Source organism: Bombina bombina, chromosome 1, assembly GCF_027579735.1.
Source record: "Bombina bombina isolate aBomBom1 chromosome 1, aBomBom1.pri, whole genome shotgun sequence".
In the NCBI taxonomy this organism is placed as follows: Eukaryota; Metazoa; Chordata; class Amphibia; order Anura; family Bombinatoridae; genus Bombina; species Bombina bombina.
The window spans coordinates 1,451,291,827-1,451,308,099 of NC_069499.1; the positions used below are offsets into that span (position 1 = coordinate 1,451,291,827).

At 38.4% G+C, this 16,273-nt stretch overlaps 2 protein-coding genes across 2 annotated transcripts in view; one reads left to right on the plus strand and one right to left on the minus strand.

Moving 5' to 3' along the window:
• The window catches only part of CENPX (centromere protein X), a 60,298-nt gene extending 49,966 nt beyond the window's left edge, over positions 1 to 10,332 (minus strand). The window contains exons 1-2 of the mRNA XM_053705657.1: positions 10,222 to 10,332; positions 7,417 to 7,468 (exon numbers count right to left, since the gene is read on the minus strand). Of these exons, the coding sequence (XP_053561632.1) occupies positions 7,417 to 7,468; positions 10,222 to 10,257 (88 nt within the window). The 5' untranslated portion in view covers positions 10,258 to 10,332. The remainder of the gene's footprint in view (positions 1 to 7,416; positions 7,469 to 10,221) is intronic.
• The window catches only part of LRRC45 (leucine rich repeat containing 45), a 47,173-nt gene that overhangs the window by 14,517 nt on the left and 16,383 nt on the right, over positions 1 to 16,273 (plus strand). Inside the window, exons 2-7 of the mRNA XM_053705647.1 lie at positions 5,476 to 5,618; positions 10,521 to 10,808; positions 12,097 to 12,158; positions 12,787 to 12,857; positions 15,077 to 15,255; positions 15,371 to 15,499. Coding sequence (XP_053561622.1) covers positions 10,601 to 10,808; positions 12,097 to 12,158; positions 12,787 to 12,857; positions 15,077 to 15,255; positions 15,371 to 15,499 — 649 coding nt within the window. The 5' untranslated portion in view covers positions 5,476 to 5,618; positions 10,521 to 10,600. The remainder of the gene's footprint in view (positions 1 to 5,475; positions 5,619 to 10,520; positions 10,809 to 12,096; positions 12,159 to 12,786; positions 12,858 to 15,076; positions 15,256 to 15,370; positions 15,500 to 16,273) is intronic.

The following is a 16,273-nucleotide window of genomic DNA, read 5'->3' on the forward strand; positions in this document are numbered from 1 at the left end:
GGCGGTAGCCGTGAAAACCAGTGTTAGAGGCTCATAACGCTGGTTTTAGGCTACCTCCGGTATTTGGAGTCACTCAAAAAAGGGTCTAACGCTCACTTTTCAGCCGCGACTTTTCCATACCGCAGATCCCCTTACGTAAATTGCGTATCCTATCTTTTCAATGGGATTTTTCTAACTCCGGTATTTAGAGTCGTGTCTGAAGTGAGCGTTAGAAATCTAACGACAAAACTCCAGCCTCAGAAAAAAGTCAGTAGTTACGAGCTTTCTGGGCTAACGCCGGTTCATAAAGCTCTTAACTACTGTACTCTAAAGTACACTAACACCCATAAACTACCTATGTACCCCTAAACCGAGGTCCCCCCACATCGCCGCAACTCGATTAAATTTTTTTAACCCCTAATCTGCCGACCGCCACCTACGTTATCCTTATGTACCCCTAATCTGCTGCCCCTAACACCGCCGACCCCTATATTATATTTATTAACCCCTAATCTGCCCCCCACAACGTCGCCGCCAGCTACCTACACTTATTAACCCCTAATCTGCCGTCCGCACGCCGCCGCCAGCTACATTATCCCTATGTACCCCTAATCTGCTGCCCTAACATCGCCGACCCCTATATTATATTTATTAACCCCTAACCTGCCCCCCACAACGTCGCCGCCACCTACCTACAATAATTAACCCCTAATCTGCCGACCGCAAAGAGCCGCCAGCTACATTATAGCTATGTACCCTTAATCTGCTGCCCCTAACACCGCCGACCCCTATATTATATTTATTAACCCCTAACCTGCCCTCCCTAACATCGCCGACACCTAACTTCAATTATTAACCCCTAATCTGCCGACCGAATCTCGCCGCTATTCTAATAAATGTATTAACCCCTAAAGCTAAGTCTAACCCTAACACTAACACCCCCCTAAATTAAATATAATTTTAATCTAACGAAATTAATTAACTCTTATTAAAGAAATTATTCCTATTTAAAGCTAAATACTTACCTGTAAAATAAATCCTAATATAGCTACAACATAAATTATAATTATATTATAGCTATTTTAGGATTAATATTTATTTTACAGGTAACTTTGTATTTATTTTAACCAGGTACAATAGCTATTAAATAGTTAAGAACTATTTAATAGCTAAAATAATTACAAATTTACCTGTAAAATAAATCCTAACCTAAGTTACAATTAAACCTAACACTACACTATCAATAAATTAATTAAATAAAATACCTACAATTACCTACAATTAAACCTAACACTACACTATCAATAAATAAATTAAATACAATACCTACAAATAACTACAATGAAATAAACTAACTAAAGTACAAAAAATAAAAAAGAACTAAGTTACAAAAAATAAAAAAATATTTACAAACATAAGAAAAATATTAAAACAATTTTAAACTAATTACACCTACTCTAAGCCCCCTAATAAAATAACAAAGCCCCCCAAAATAAAAAAATGCCCTACCCTATTCTAAATTACTAAAGTTCAAAGCTCTTTTACCTTACCAGCCCTGAACAGGGCCCTTTGCGGGGCATGCCCCAAGAAGTTCAGCTCTTTTGCCTGTAAAAAAAAAACATACAATACCCCCCCCAACATTACAACCCACCACCCACATACCCCTAATCTAACCCAAACACCCCTTAAATAAACCTAACACTAAGCCCCTGAAGATCATCCTACCTTGTCTTCACCTCACCGGGTATCACACCGATCCATCCTGGCTCCGATATCTTCATCCAACCCAAGCGGGGGCTAGACATCCACTGAAGAAGTCCAGAAGAGGCTCCAAAGTCTTCATCCTATCCGGGAAGAAGAGTAGATCCGGACCGGCAACCATCATCTTCCAAGCGGCATCTTCTATCTTCATCCGATGAGGACCGGCTCCATCCTGAAGACCTCCACCGCGGACCCATCTTCATCCGGCGACGTCCAACTGAAGAATGACGGTTCCTTTAAGGGACGTCATCCAAGATGGCGTCCCTCGAATTCCGATTGGCTGATAGGATTCTATCAGCCAATCGGAATTAAGGTAGGAATATTCTGATTGGCTGATGGAATCAGCCAATCAGAATCAAGATCAATCCGATTGGCTGATCCAATCAGCCAATCAGATTGAGCTCGCATTCTATTGGCTGATCGGAAGAGCCAATAGAATGCGAGCTCAATCTGATTGGCTGATTGGATCAGCCAATCGGATTGATCTTGATTCTGATTGGCTGATTCCATCAGCCAATCAGAATATTCCTACCTTAATTCCGATTGGCTGATAGAATCCTATCAGCCAATCGGAATTCGAGGGACGCCATCTTGGATGACGTCCCTTAAAGGAACCGTCATTCTTCAGTTGGACGTCGCCGGATGAAGATGGGTCCGCGGTGGAGGTCTTCAGGATGGAGCCGGTCCTCATCGGATGAAGATAGAAGAGGCCGCTTGGAAGAAGATGGTTGCCGGTCCGGATCTACTCTTCTTCCCGGATAGGATGAAGACTTTGGACCCTCTTCTGGACTTCTTCAGTGGATGTCTAGCCCCCGCTTGGGTTGGATGAAGATATCGGAGCCAGGACGGATCGGTGTGATACCCGGTGAGGTGAAGACAAGGTAGGATGATCTTCAGGGGCTTAGTGTTAGGTTTATTTAAGGGGGGTTTGGGTTAGATTAGGGGTATGTGGGTGGTGGGTTGTAATGTTGGGGGGGGGGTATTGTATGTTTTTTTTTACAGGCAAAAGAGCTGAACTTCTTGGGGCATGCCCCGCAAAGGGCCCTGTTCAGGGCTGGTAAGGTAAAAGAGCTTTGAACTTTAGTAATTTAGAATAGGGTAGGGCATTTTTTATTTTGGGGGTCTTTGTTATTTTATTAGGGGGCTTAGAGTAGGTGTAATTAGTTTAAAATTGTTGTAAATATTTTCCTTATGTTTGTAAATATTATTTTATTTTTTGTAACTTAGTTCTTTTTTATTTTTTGTACTTTAGTTAGTTTATTTCATTGTAGTTATTTGTAGATATTGTATTTAATTAATGTATTGATAGTGTAGTGTTAGGTTTAATTGTAGGTAATTGTAGATATTTTATTTAATTAATTTAATGATAGTGTAGTGTTAGGTTTAATTGTAACTTAGGTTAGGATTTATTTTACAGGTAATTTTGTTATTATTTTAACTAGGTAACTAACTATTTAATAGCTATTGTACCTGGTTAAAATAATTACAAAGTTACCTGTAAAATAAATATTAATCCTAAAATAGCTATAATATAATTATAATTTATAGTGTAGCTATATTAGGATTTATTTTACAGGTAAGTATTTAGCTTTAAATAGGAATAATTTATTTAATAAGAGATAATTAATTTCGTTAGATGTAAATTATATTTAACTTAGGGGGGTGTTAGTGTTAGGGTTAGACTTAGCTTTAGGGGTTAATACATTTATTAGAATAGCGGTGAGCTCCAGTCGGCAGATTAGGGGTTAATAATTGAAGTTAGGTGTCGGCGATGTTAGGGAGGGCAGATTAGGGGTTAATACTATTTATTATAGGGTTAGTGAGGCGGATTAGGGGTTAATAACTTTATTATAGTAGCGCTTAGGTCCGCTCGGCAGATTAGGGGTTAATAAGTGTAGGCAGGTGGAGGCGACGTTGTGTGGGGCAGATTAGGGGATAATAAATATAATATAGGGGTCGGCAATGTTAGGGCAGCAGATTAGGTGTACATAGGGATAATGTAAGTAGCGGCGGTTTACGGAGCGGCAGATTAGGGGTTAATAATAATATGCAGGTGTCAGCGATAGAGGGGGCGGCAGATTAGGGGTTAATAAGTGTAAGGCTAGGGGTGTTTAGACTCGGGGTACATGTTAGAGTGTTGGGTGCAGACGTAGGAAGTGTTTCCGCATAGCAAACAATGGGGCTGCGTTAGGAGCTGAACGCAGCGTTTTTTTTCAGCTCAAACAGTCCCATTGTTTCCTATGGGGGAATCGTGCACGAGCACGTTTTTGAGGCTGGCCGCGTCCGTAAGCAACTCTGGTATCGAGAGTTGAAGCTGCGTTAAATATGCTCTACGCTCCTTTTTTGGAGCCTAACGCAGCCTTTATGTGGACTCTCAATACCAGAGTTATTTTTATGGTGCGGCCAGAAAAAAGCCGGCGTTAGCTTTTTGGGTCGTTACCGACAAAACTCTAAATCTAGCCGCAAGATTGTGAAAATATGGTGGTAATATTTTATAAGGATAAACTACCTTCTACAATACTGAATTTACTCTATTGTGCCTCTGCTCCTATCTAGTGCCCCCTTTTGAATCCAACCTTTTTTTTTATCCTTTTCTGTGTTTTTCTCCCCTAAAAATAATGTGGCCTTGTTCCTGCTCCGTCCCTTAACATCTGCATTCAGCCCCCACACAGAACCTTGTATTGTGTGTCTTCTGATTTTTCTTGAAGACTTTGTACTGTCCTTAAAGGGACATGAAACCCCAACATTTTCTTTCATGATTCAGATAGACCATACAATTATAAACAACTTCTGTTGTATTTATATGGTTAAATTAGTTTCATTCTCTTTGCATCCTTTTTTAAAGGGGCACTACTGGGAACTAAATGAATACATTGGGCTCCATTTACTAAATGCTGGATGGACAAGGGTCACTCCTGGGAACCTTGTAGACCTGGCATGGTGGCAAGTGGGCTGCATCTGGTGCCAACAGTTATGACCATGCCTCCTCCTCTTGAGCAACTAATCACACAAGTGCAGAGCCTGTCAATCTAGATCTGATTGGGATGATTTAACTCTACCACCCTTGAGGTGTAGGATAGGTTGAGAAGCAAAATGGGGAGGAGATACAAGAGCGTTAACAGCTAATACCCAATATGAAGGGAAATAAAAAACTATTGGACACCAAATAATTTTAAAGAATTTATTAAAATAAATTAAAAAGGATAAATAATAAATTGGTTATTTGTGCTAGTAATGTGATGTGTTGGTTTAATAAATAAAAGAGTACTACCTATAGGTATGTTTAAATGAATCGGTGTCTTGGTGTGAGAATCAATAATACACCTTTTGGTTCAATAGGTATCTATCTTATTCAAACTGTGTAATTAATTCCCTTTTGATGGGCTAAATCAACAATCATGAACAGTTCTATAAATAATCAAGAACAATTATTTTTTCTAAAAGGCTATACATTACAATGTTCGGTAGTCCGACCTTAAATTTTATGCTCTTACTAGCATAAAGAAACATATAAATAAATAAACATATGTATGTAAATAACTTGCGCTTCTAAAAATGTTATTTTCTATAAATTCCCTTGGAGGATTTCTCTGTCGTATTATAAAAAAAAGATACCTTAGGCACATAAAAAATCAACTTAGTACTGTGCATTTAGTACATAAATAGCAACTTTGTGTTAAGTGATGATAATATGCTTATGAAGCAATATGTGTTAATGCAACCTGTTTTATCTAGGTTAGCAAAGTCACAAAGGACAACACTTGCCACACAGATTTAAAAAGAAGAAAAGGGACCAAGATTACGGGTCTGAAGATTGAGCACAGTTTCCACCGGAGGGATCTACAGCTTTCATAAGATCCAGAAAAAAGAAGATAAAGGTTAGAAATATATCCCTGCAAACAAGTGCACTTGTTAGGATCATAGAGACATTGTGACTTTGCTAACCTAGATAAAACAGGTCACATTAACACATATTGCTTCATAAGCATATTATCATCACTTTGGCAATAACACAAAGTTGCTATTTCTGTACTAAATGCACAGTACTAAGTTGCTTTTTTATGTGCCTAAGGTATCTTTTTTTATAATAAGACCGATAAATCCTCCAAGGGAATTTTTAGAAGCACAAGTTATTTACATACATTATTTATATGTTTATTTATTTATGTTTCTTTATGCCCGTAAGAGCATAAAATTTAAGGTTGGCCAACCGAACATTGTAATGTATAGCCTTTTAGAAAAAATAATTGTTCTTGATTATTTATAGAACTGTTCATGATTATTTATTTAGCCCATCAAAAGGGAATTAATTACACAGTTTGAATAAGATAGATACCTATTGAACCAAAAGGTGTATTATTGATTCTCACACCAAGACACAGATTCATTTAAACATAACTATAGGTAGTACTCTTATTATTAAACCAACACATCACATTACTAGCACAAATAACCAATTTATTATTTATCCTTTTTTAATTTATTTTAATAAATTCTTTAAAATTATTTAGTGTCCAATAGTTATTTATTTCCCTTCATAGTGGGTATTAGCTGTTAGCGCTCTTGCATCTCCTCCCCATTTTGATAAATTACCTTGGAAACATAGAGGAAGCTTCCATAGATTAAAGAGCATATACCCACACAGCGCAGAGTATACAGACCCACTAGAAACTAAGAGGTTAAGAAGCTGCAGTCTTAAAGGGACACTGAACCCAAATTTTTTCTTTTGTGATTCAGATCGAGCATGCAATTTTAAGCAACTTTCTAATTTACTCCTATTGTCAAATGTTCTTCATTTTCTTGGTATTTTTAATTTGAAAAGCAAGAATGTAAGTTTAGATGCCGGCCCATTTTTTATGAACATCCTGGGTTGTTCTTGCTGATTGGTGGATAAATTCATCCACCAATAAACAAGTGCTTTCCAGGGTTCTGACTTTATTTTTCAAATAAAGATAGCAAGAAACCGTAGAAAAATTGATAATAGGAGTAAATTAGAAAGTTGCATAAAATTGGATGCTCTATCTGAATCACAAAAGAAAAAATTTGGGTTCAGTATCCCTTTAAGACAGCAGCTACTTACCTAGCATTTCAATCCTGTTCATGTGAGCTAGAAATGCTTGGGCTCTGAAGCTGCCTCTTCTGCTTCATAAATGGAACTCATTGGGTGAGCCAATTACATCAGGCATATATCGGCAGTCACCAATCACTAGTTAGCTCCCAGTAGTGCATTGCTGCTCCTGAGTCTACCTTTCAACAAAGGATACCAAGAGAATGACGCAAATTAACTAATAGAACTAAATTGGAAAGTTGTTTAAAATTGCATCTATCTGAATTATTAAAGTTTAATTTTGCCTTAATCTGCCTCCCATAGGCACCTGCACGTGTTCCCGTCCCTCTTACTTCTACACAGTATTGTTTATATATTAAGTGGTCCCTTAACCTACTAATTTCCTGCATATGCTATGATCCTTTCTACTATGTACGTACAGTTTTATTCGCTAACCTTCCACTTTCTCACTCCACTTCTTTCTGAGCATCTAATTCTCTCCTTCACCCATTATACAGAGAACCAAGCCTGACACGCTGTATTAAATCAAGGAAATGTAGTTAACCAAAAAATGAAACAACAAATTAAGAGTTAAAATACAGCTGTAAGTTGGCCATGTTGGCTGTTACCTCTTACTTTGTCCTCTCCCAAGTGCAGATTAAGGAGTTTAGCAACAGTGTCCTGTGTCAGATAAATAGAGTAAGGTTACATACATGTGGAATATGTGAATGAAGACTCAGATTACACCCTGTAGCCCCCGCCACTACTCCACTACATAATGAGCTCCTTATTTATACCACAACATTCCCCGCTTTCTTCTCAGTCATCCAAACTATGTCCTTTACAAAACAGAACTCATCACCAATTGAAACACTATATACATATAAACTGTATGTGTCTTGTTATATTCTAGTATCCACAAGGAATGCAGTAGCAGCAACACTAATTCTTCTTAAAGGTTTACTGGACCAAAGACAAAAAAACATGTTTCGGACCAAAGTCCTTAATCATGTGTACTCATACAAGGCAAAAACAATCTTTAAATACCCTAAGCCCCTCCCCTCAATAATTCTACACATATTGCTGCTACTTAATTAGATCCACAGACTCAGAACACCATATATCACAATTAACTATTTATTATCATCTTATCCTATTCCTAATCATTCCTATTTCTAAATAATATATACAAAAAGGACAAACTTAGTCCCCATCAGCTCAAAAACACTTTATATACATCAGTTATTGAGCCTATATCAGACTCTCTGTTCCTTCTAATTGAACAAAGCCCAGTCTAACTCTCTATTCATACCTCCAGTACCCAACTTCCAGATCCAATATACTTCTCTCTGTTTTAGAAAGATCTCTCTATTGCCCCCTCTCCTAGGACAACAGATCTGCTCTAATATCTGAAACCTAAAGTGACTCAAACTATGTCCTGCATTAATAAAATGATATGAAACTGGTGCATCCAGCACTTTAGTTCTAATATTACTTTTGAGTTGATTCATCCTTTCCCTAACTTTATGGGTGGTTTCTCCTACATAGCCCCACCCACAAGGGCATTTAATCAGATACACTGCAAAATCTGTGTTACAAGTATAGAAGCCTTTTATGTTATATTTTCTCCCCATTCTTGGATTGGAGAATGTAGAGCCCTTTATTAATGTTATTACAGTTAAGGCAGGGAAAACATCCCAATCTTTTTTTTTACTTAGGTACTTCTGGACCGGCCTCTTCCCTGGTCCAATATCTGCCCTCACCAAATTGTCCTTTAAATTATTTCCCCTTTTGTACGCAGGCATAGGGTATTCTTGAAATTCTTTCACACCTGGATTACAAACTCAGTGTTTACGGATAATCCCTTGTACCCACCTACTTAAGGGGGAAAATTGGCTGACAAACGCTATTCTTGATGGTTTTTCAGTTTCCTTCTTCTTCTTTAAGAGATCCTGTCTGGAAATGACTAACACCTCCTTAAAGTTATTGCAAACTTGAGCATTGTCACTCAAGTCATAGAAAAGAATTTAAAAAAATGTGTAGGATATACTTATCTTCTGATATTTTCACCTTGTAATGCTAGAACAGTAAGTGCTGTTCTTCCGCCCGCCATATTCGTCAATTGATTGGCAGATGACTCATCTGCAATCCAATAATCATTGTTTCCCACCCATGCGTGACGTTTGTGCAAAGGGGCTAAACGCCCCGGGAGAAACAACAATTAGTGGATTTCAGATGAGTCATCTGTCAATCAATGGACGAATATGGCGGGTGGTGGAACGGTACTTAAAGTTCTGTCATTACAAGGTGAAAATATCAGAAGATAACTATATCCTACACATTTTATGAATTAAAATGTCTCATGTTTTAAATTCTTTCCTACGACTTGAGCGATTATGCTCAAGTTTACAATCAGTTTAATTCCCTTTTGAATTAACTCTTTAGGGTAACCTCTCTGTATGAATATATCTCCATTCTCTTTCAGTCTTTCACGTACCCTTTTCTCATCAGATACAATGCACCGTATACATAATAATTGGCTCTTGGGTAAAGACTGAATAAAAGAAGGGGGATGTGCACTCTGAAAATGGAGTAAGTTATTATAGTCAGTCTCTTTCTTGAATAAATCAACTGCCAAACCACCTTTCATCTTATACACTGTGGTGTCCATGAAATCAATTCTATCCTCAATAGTCACCAAATTAAATTTAAAGGGATACCAAACCCAAATGTTTTCTTTCATGATTAAGATAGAGGATTCAAATAGAGCATGCAATTTTAAGCAACTTTCTAATTTACTCCTATTATCAATTTTTCTTTGTTCTTCTGGTATCTTTATTTGAAAAAGCAGAAATGTAAGCATACAAGCCGGCCCATCTTTGGATCAGCACTTGGGTAGCACTTGCTCATTGGTGGCCAAATGTAACCACCAATCAGCAAGCGCTACCCATGTTGCTGATCAAAAAATGGGTCGGCTGGTAAGCTTACATTCCTGTTTTTTCAAATAAAGATACCAAGAAAACAAGGAAAAAATTATAATAGGATTAAATTAGAAAGTTGCTTAAAATTGCATGCTCTATATGAATCACGAAAGAAAAAAATTGGGTTCAGTGTCCCTTTAATGTGTTGTGTGGCTATGTTGATGTCAATCAAGAAAGATTCCAGGGACCAAGAGAAAGAAGCGAAGTACATTGGAAAGTGATTTTAAATTGCATCTTCTATCTGAATTATGAAAGTATAATCCTGAGTTTACTGTCCTTCAATATTCACAAGCTGTATATTTCCCTTATCCCCTGTTCTATCACGTCATGTTGCATAACTCCTGCACAATATCTCTGTCTTCCTTATCCCTGGCACGAGCAGATCTACTGCTTCCACAGCCGCACTCCCCATCCATTGCACCCTTCACCTGTATCCCCCCCATGAGCAAAAACCTTTCTAAAACCCGCTGACTCTTCTTCTCGCTCCATTTTCTCAAGTTTTACTCGCTGTTAGTTCGGTCCAATCAAAATGCCTCACTGTATAGTTTAGACCCAATCACGCAGCAAGCCATGTCTCTTCTACTTTCTGATTGGATTACAAAAACCGGACGCTTATTAAAAAAAAAAAATTCAACGCTGCAAAAGAATAATTCTCAATGCATGCTGGTTATTGTAGTTCATCTACTAACAAATTGTTTCTTCCAATGCCTTGTTCTCCGCTTCCCGACATGCTTCTCTCTTCCTGGTTACAGCGTCTGTATACATGTAACGGTGAGGTAGGGGCTGGGCAGCCTGTACGGGGTGACAGTTGGCCGACTCTGGGATCCAGGCCATGGAGGAGTTTAGGCGGATGTACCTGCGCCTGTGCCAAGAGCGGCAGCTAGAGCCCCAAAGCGTGTTACGGGATGCAGCGGGAGACCGTCTCGACCTGTCCGCCCAGAGTCTGTCTCCTGACACTTGCCAGATCCTAGGAACATTACTGCAGAACGATGTGACTTTTACCGGAGTGTTATTGAGCGACTGCATGTTAAGTGATGATGGTAAGTTCCCTAACCATATTTAGTGTGCCATTCCTCTATCTCTGCTGAACAAGGAAAGAGGGATCCTTATTCAGTATGTGTCAACAGCGGGACTTCTATAGGATTAATACAAAATAATAATTATTAGTGAAATTAGTACAATAAACAATATTTTGGGTTTCAGGTATGTTTAGGTAGTAATTTGCTCAAGGGGCAGTCCCTGTTAGAAGAATGCATGTTTATATGCGAAAGAGGGACAGTCCCTCCTGGCTAGTGACAGGTGGCCAGTAGCCAAAGTGGTCAGTGGCTTAGGAAACCCCTTGGCGATACCTTCCCTGGTCAGCAAGAGGTGTTTTTTTTAGCCCTTAGGTAATCTCTTCCTTTATCAGTCATAGTACACATATGATGTTCATGGCTACATCATTTTCCTGGTCCATACCAAGCTCTGCATACCCTAGTTAGTGACAGGTATGTAAATGGAGGCCAGTGGTCAAGGGACAATTCCAACCTTGCATGTACGAATATCTTCATCCAAACCAACAGTCAAACCTTGGCATTCTGTAAAACATTGTGTCCTAGTAACAGCCATGATAGTGTACACCCCCCCCCCCCCCCAAAAAAAAATGGTAGAAAGCAAGACATCTATGAACCCATACTTTGCTACAATATTGCACGTTCCTTCTCAACTAGTAACACAAACACTTCTTCAGATTACTGCAAATGTATTTGTATAAATTATATTTGTATATTTTAAGTACCTACCCCCAGAATTTCACTGCTTACTGGTTGTTAACCCTAAGTGTAATATTGTTAACTTCAATTAACCCACTGGTCGCCAGAAACAGCCAGATGCTAACCCCCACCTTGCACATCAGAAAAGTGTATCTCCGTAAAATGTTATCCCTGTCAGAATGTTGATGCAATCCTCCCTGGAATTTCTGAAAAACTGTTTTATATTGATCAAAATGTCAGCTCTCTCAAGTATACTGTTACTTTCTAATAAAAAAAATCATTTTTGAAGTTCTAAGCATAATTTACCAACCTAAAATATCTTTTTATCCTCCGTCCCAAAGACATATGGTCACTCACCTTCCCAACCATTAATACTGTGCTCTGCTACATCTGTTGACATGATTGGAACCTGTACCACATCTTTTGCAGTTTTGATATTTAGATGTATTTGGCACTTTGGCTCACTGTCAGGTTTGTCATTTGTGGATATTACTGCTCCTTTCACATTCTGCATATCTGGATACACTTACATTCATTTTTGCTTTTTCAATTACGGAAGCTCTGTTTTTCTTGTCAGGTCTTAAACCTCTGCTGCAGGGACTTGCTACCAATGCAGTGATAAAACATCTAGATATGAAGGTAAGTGGACATTCTAATCATTTTAAAACTGTTCTGGTCAATCTTTATTTTGCAGAAATGAAAGTTCACCATTCCTTCATTTTTCTGTTGCATGAAGTAGTTTCAAACTGTCCAGTCACTCCCCTTGGAAAATGAGCAGCCATACCCATATTGTGAACCTAAAGGAGGAAGCATGCTTGTGCTGCAGCATGGCAAATATATTCCACACACACACATCTATATCTTCTTTTATTAATGCTGGCCTGAACATGTGGAATTTCAGTGTCCCTATAAAGGACATCATAATAATGTAATAATAACATGTTCTAAATTTATTACTGCTCAAATTCCTGCTTATAACTGCATGTTTAGCCCCACACAGAAGTTTAACACAGGCGATCTCCTGAACAAACATATAGCTTATAACTGGCAGCTATGGCTGTATACTGCTACTGTTTGTCTCGTTAACTGTCTTCTGCAAAGGAACAACATTGCACTGTGGCTCCTTAGCAGACGTTAAACACATTGCTACATTTGTGGTACAAATAAAGGTGATTTTATGATTGCATTATTGTGACCCTTTAAATAACTATTGGGGTCTGCATGTGGTCACTGGAACAGAACAATAGTTTTTTTTTAATCTTTACAGGGAAATAATTTGCAAGCTGAGGGTGCCAAAACCATTGGGAAGCTCCTGAGACGCAACTCTTCTCTGACTAGGTGTGTGAGCACTGCACAGTCAGATTGACAGATTCCTTCAAGCTGGAGGAGTTAATTTATGACTCAGTATATTATTTGTGTCTTTTATAAATAAGGACTTTGTAGGTGTTAGTATACATTTGTAATCGCACCCATAGTGCTGATCATAGAACATATTCAGCCTCTGACTGTTGAGGAAACACATTGACAAGCGAGCCTGCACATGGTGTTTATGCAGCAATCAGAAGCTTGCAGTGCTTTGTGAATGCTGCTCTTTATTTTTTGTAGTTGTAAATAATAAGTTTTTAAATGGACACAAGCACAAAAAGGAAGTTTTGGAGCATTTTGATTATTTTACTATTGCTTGCATACAGCTGTGTATTTAACCTTTTAACGGCGTTATGCCGTTCTATTCCGTCATAATTACACTGGGCTTTAAAGCAGTTATAACTGAATAGAACGTCATAGCTAACGGCTGTCCTGAAGCCCACTGTGCTTCTCAGATTTGATTGCGGTCTGGAGGGCGTTCCTAGGGTTATAGGGATGCCCCCAGACCCGATCCAATAATTGAAATCTTGCGATCGTGTGATTTCAATTTGTCTACATCGGAACGGTTGTTACGATGTAGACACTTTAACCCCGTCAGGAAAGGGTTAAACAAGTGTTTAACCCCCTTTTTCAGAGGTTAGAATCGGCTCCAGAGCAGCAACACTCTACTGGGATCTAGTAGAACGATCTGGTGAGCCAATAGGCAAATGTGCATTGCCACCAATTATCAGCTAGCTCCCAGTAGTGTATTGCAGTGTTTCTCAACCACGGTCCTCAAGTACCCCCGACAGGCCAGGTTTTCATTATAGCTGAACTAGAGCACAGGTGAAATAATCAGCTGATTAGTAACCATGGTTACTAACCTGCTGTCACCTATCGGCTAATTATTTCACCTGTGCTCTAGTTTAGCTAAAATGAAAACCTGGCCTTTCGGAGTACTTGAGGACCGTGGTTGAGAAACACTGGTGTATTGCAGCTCCTGAGCCTAGCTCTGTATGCTTTTCAACAACTGCATGATCCATCTTAAATGGGCAGTCCAGTAAAAATTGAAATGCACATAGATGGATTACATATTTAAATAGAAACAAGTGACAAAAATGCTTTTAGTAAAAGTTATCACTGTTTTCACGTTATCGTAGCATAGCTAGATATTCTCAGCGCACCAGCATTTTATATACTGTAGCTGCTCAGAGCATTAGTGGGGCTTGTATCACGTCAGCAATTAACAAACTGAGTTATTACCAGACGGTACAAGCACCTTAGGATCTCTGAACAAGTGCTGTGTTTAAAATGTTTGTTCACAGGGCATACTTAAAGGGACATCATACTCATGATAAATCACTTGAAAGTGATGCAGCATAACTGTAAAAAGCTGACAGGAAAATATCACCTGAGCATCTCTATTAAAATGGAAAATATTTTACCTCAAAATGTCTTCAGCTCACCAGAGTAAGTGTTGTGTAAAACAGCTGCAAGTTGAAAATCGGCAGTTCTGAGTTAATGCTTTGCCTTTACTGTGATCTCATGAAATTTTAATAAACTTACTTAAACTGAATAGGAAAATAACAACTGTGCCTGCGCGTGACAGATGCACACTCCCTTGCAAGTCCTGGGACAAGCATCGTGGCTGGCTGCTTAAAGTCTCTTTACAGTGGGGTGTGAATACTTAGGACATTTGAGGTAAAATATCTTTCTTTTTTACATAGAGATGTTAAGGTGATATTTTCTAGTCAGATTTTTACAGTTATACTGCATCACTTTCATGTGCTTCAACATTTTGGTATCGTGTCCCTTTAAATCCATCTTTGAAACAGCTATAGCTTTTATTTATATTACAAAAATTGCTCCTATTCAAAACTGAAATGCATCCATCTGGATTAAAATTTTGTCTGGAAAGTCCCTTTTAAGCATTAAAATGTTTAATTTTGACTTTGTCTGTTTAACAGACATTTTAAATAGGAGCTATAGAATATAAAAAAAAGGAAATATAAGTATAATAGTCAATGAGGCAAAAAAAATCATATGGTCTGCCATTTATACAACCCTGCTCTGCACGATAAACAGATTAAGTTGAATTCACAACAAATTTCCTTTAAAAAAAAAAAAGGAAATGCCTTTTAAATGTTATAAATTAAACCCATTGAGATGTCTAGATGATGCGTCTATCTGCCTGCATGTTGGTTTCCTTTTAGTCTTACCCTGGAATGGAATAACTTGGGGATGTGGGAACAAGATTTCTCCCTCTTATGCGATGGACTTGCATACAATCAGACTCTGCGTAAACTGGACCTCCGCAATAATCAGATTAACCACAAGGGGGCAGAAGAGCTGGCCAATGCCCTGAGACGCAATTTCACTTTGCAAGAGCTTGGTAAGTTTAGCAGGTGTGAGTGTGAGATGGTACTTGAATATCTGCAACAAGAGGAGGTTGGCAAAGTACAAACATTTAGAGGGTTTACATCTAATTTATCTTCTTTTTTTGCCAGACCTTCGCTGGAATAACATTGGCCTGCTTGGAGGGAGAGCCATACTTAGCTGTTTGGAAGCCAACAGGAGTCTACAAAAGATACATCTGTCAGGGAATAACATTCCTAGTGACATACTGAAAGCTATAGGTAAGGGAAAGGAAATGTTTACCATATGTGTGCGTTGTGCCAGTCCTGCTCTTAAAGGGATGTTACCTATATGTTGAATCCCTTAAAAAGTGATGCAGCATATCTGTACAAAGCTGAGTAGATAAATATCATATGAATATCTCTCTCATCATGTAAAAAAAGGAAGATATTTAACCTCAAAATTGCCTCAGTAGCCACATCTCACTGTAGAGGGACATTAAGTATCCAATCAGGATGCTAGTCCCAGGACTTGTAAGGGAGTATGAATCTGGCATGTGCAGATACCATCACTTTTTTTTTTTCTTTCTCAGTTTATGGAGCTTGGTTTGAAATCTTACAGGATTATAGTGAAATCCCACTATATCACAGTAAAGCAAAGTGTGAACTCAGCACTGATGAAGTAGATTGGCTGATTGACAGTAAAAAGAGTAGCTGAAGGATAACTGCTCTCAGAGCTGAGGAAATTTTGAGGTAAAATATCTTCCTTTTTAACACAGAGATGCCCAGTCATTTTTTATAGTTATGCAGCATCATTTCCATGTGACTTAGCATATGGGGAACGAGAAGCATTCACATGGGTAACAAGCTAAAAAAGGGAACAAAATAACCACTTATTATATTCAAGAGACAATCTTTCTATCTGGTAACCTTACATCTTATCCTGCAACATACGCACGACGTTTTAAATAGTGGCATAATAATGCAAATATAAAATGCTGTAATAGGATACACAGAGGAATTTCTGCACTAACAAGATGCTGTGGTTGCTCTGTT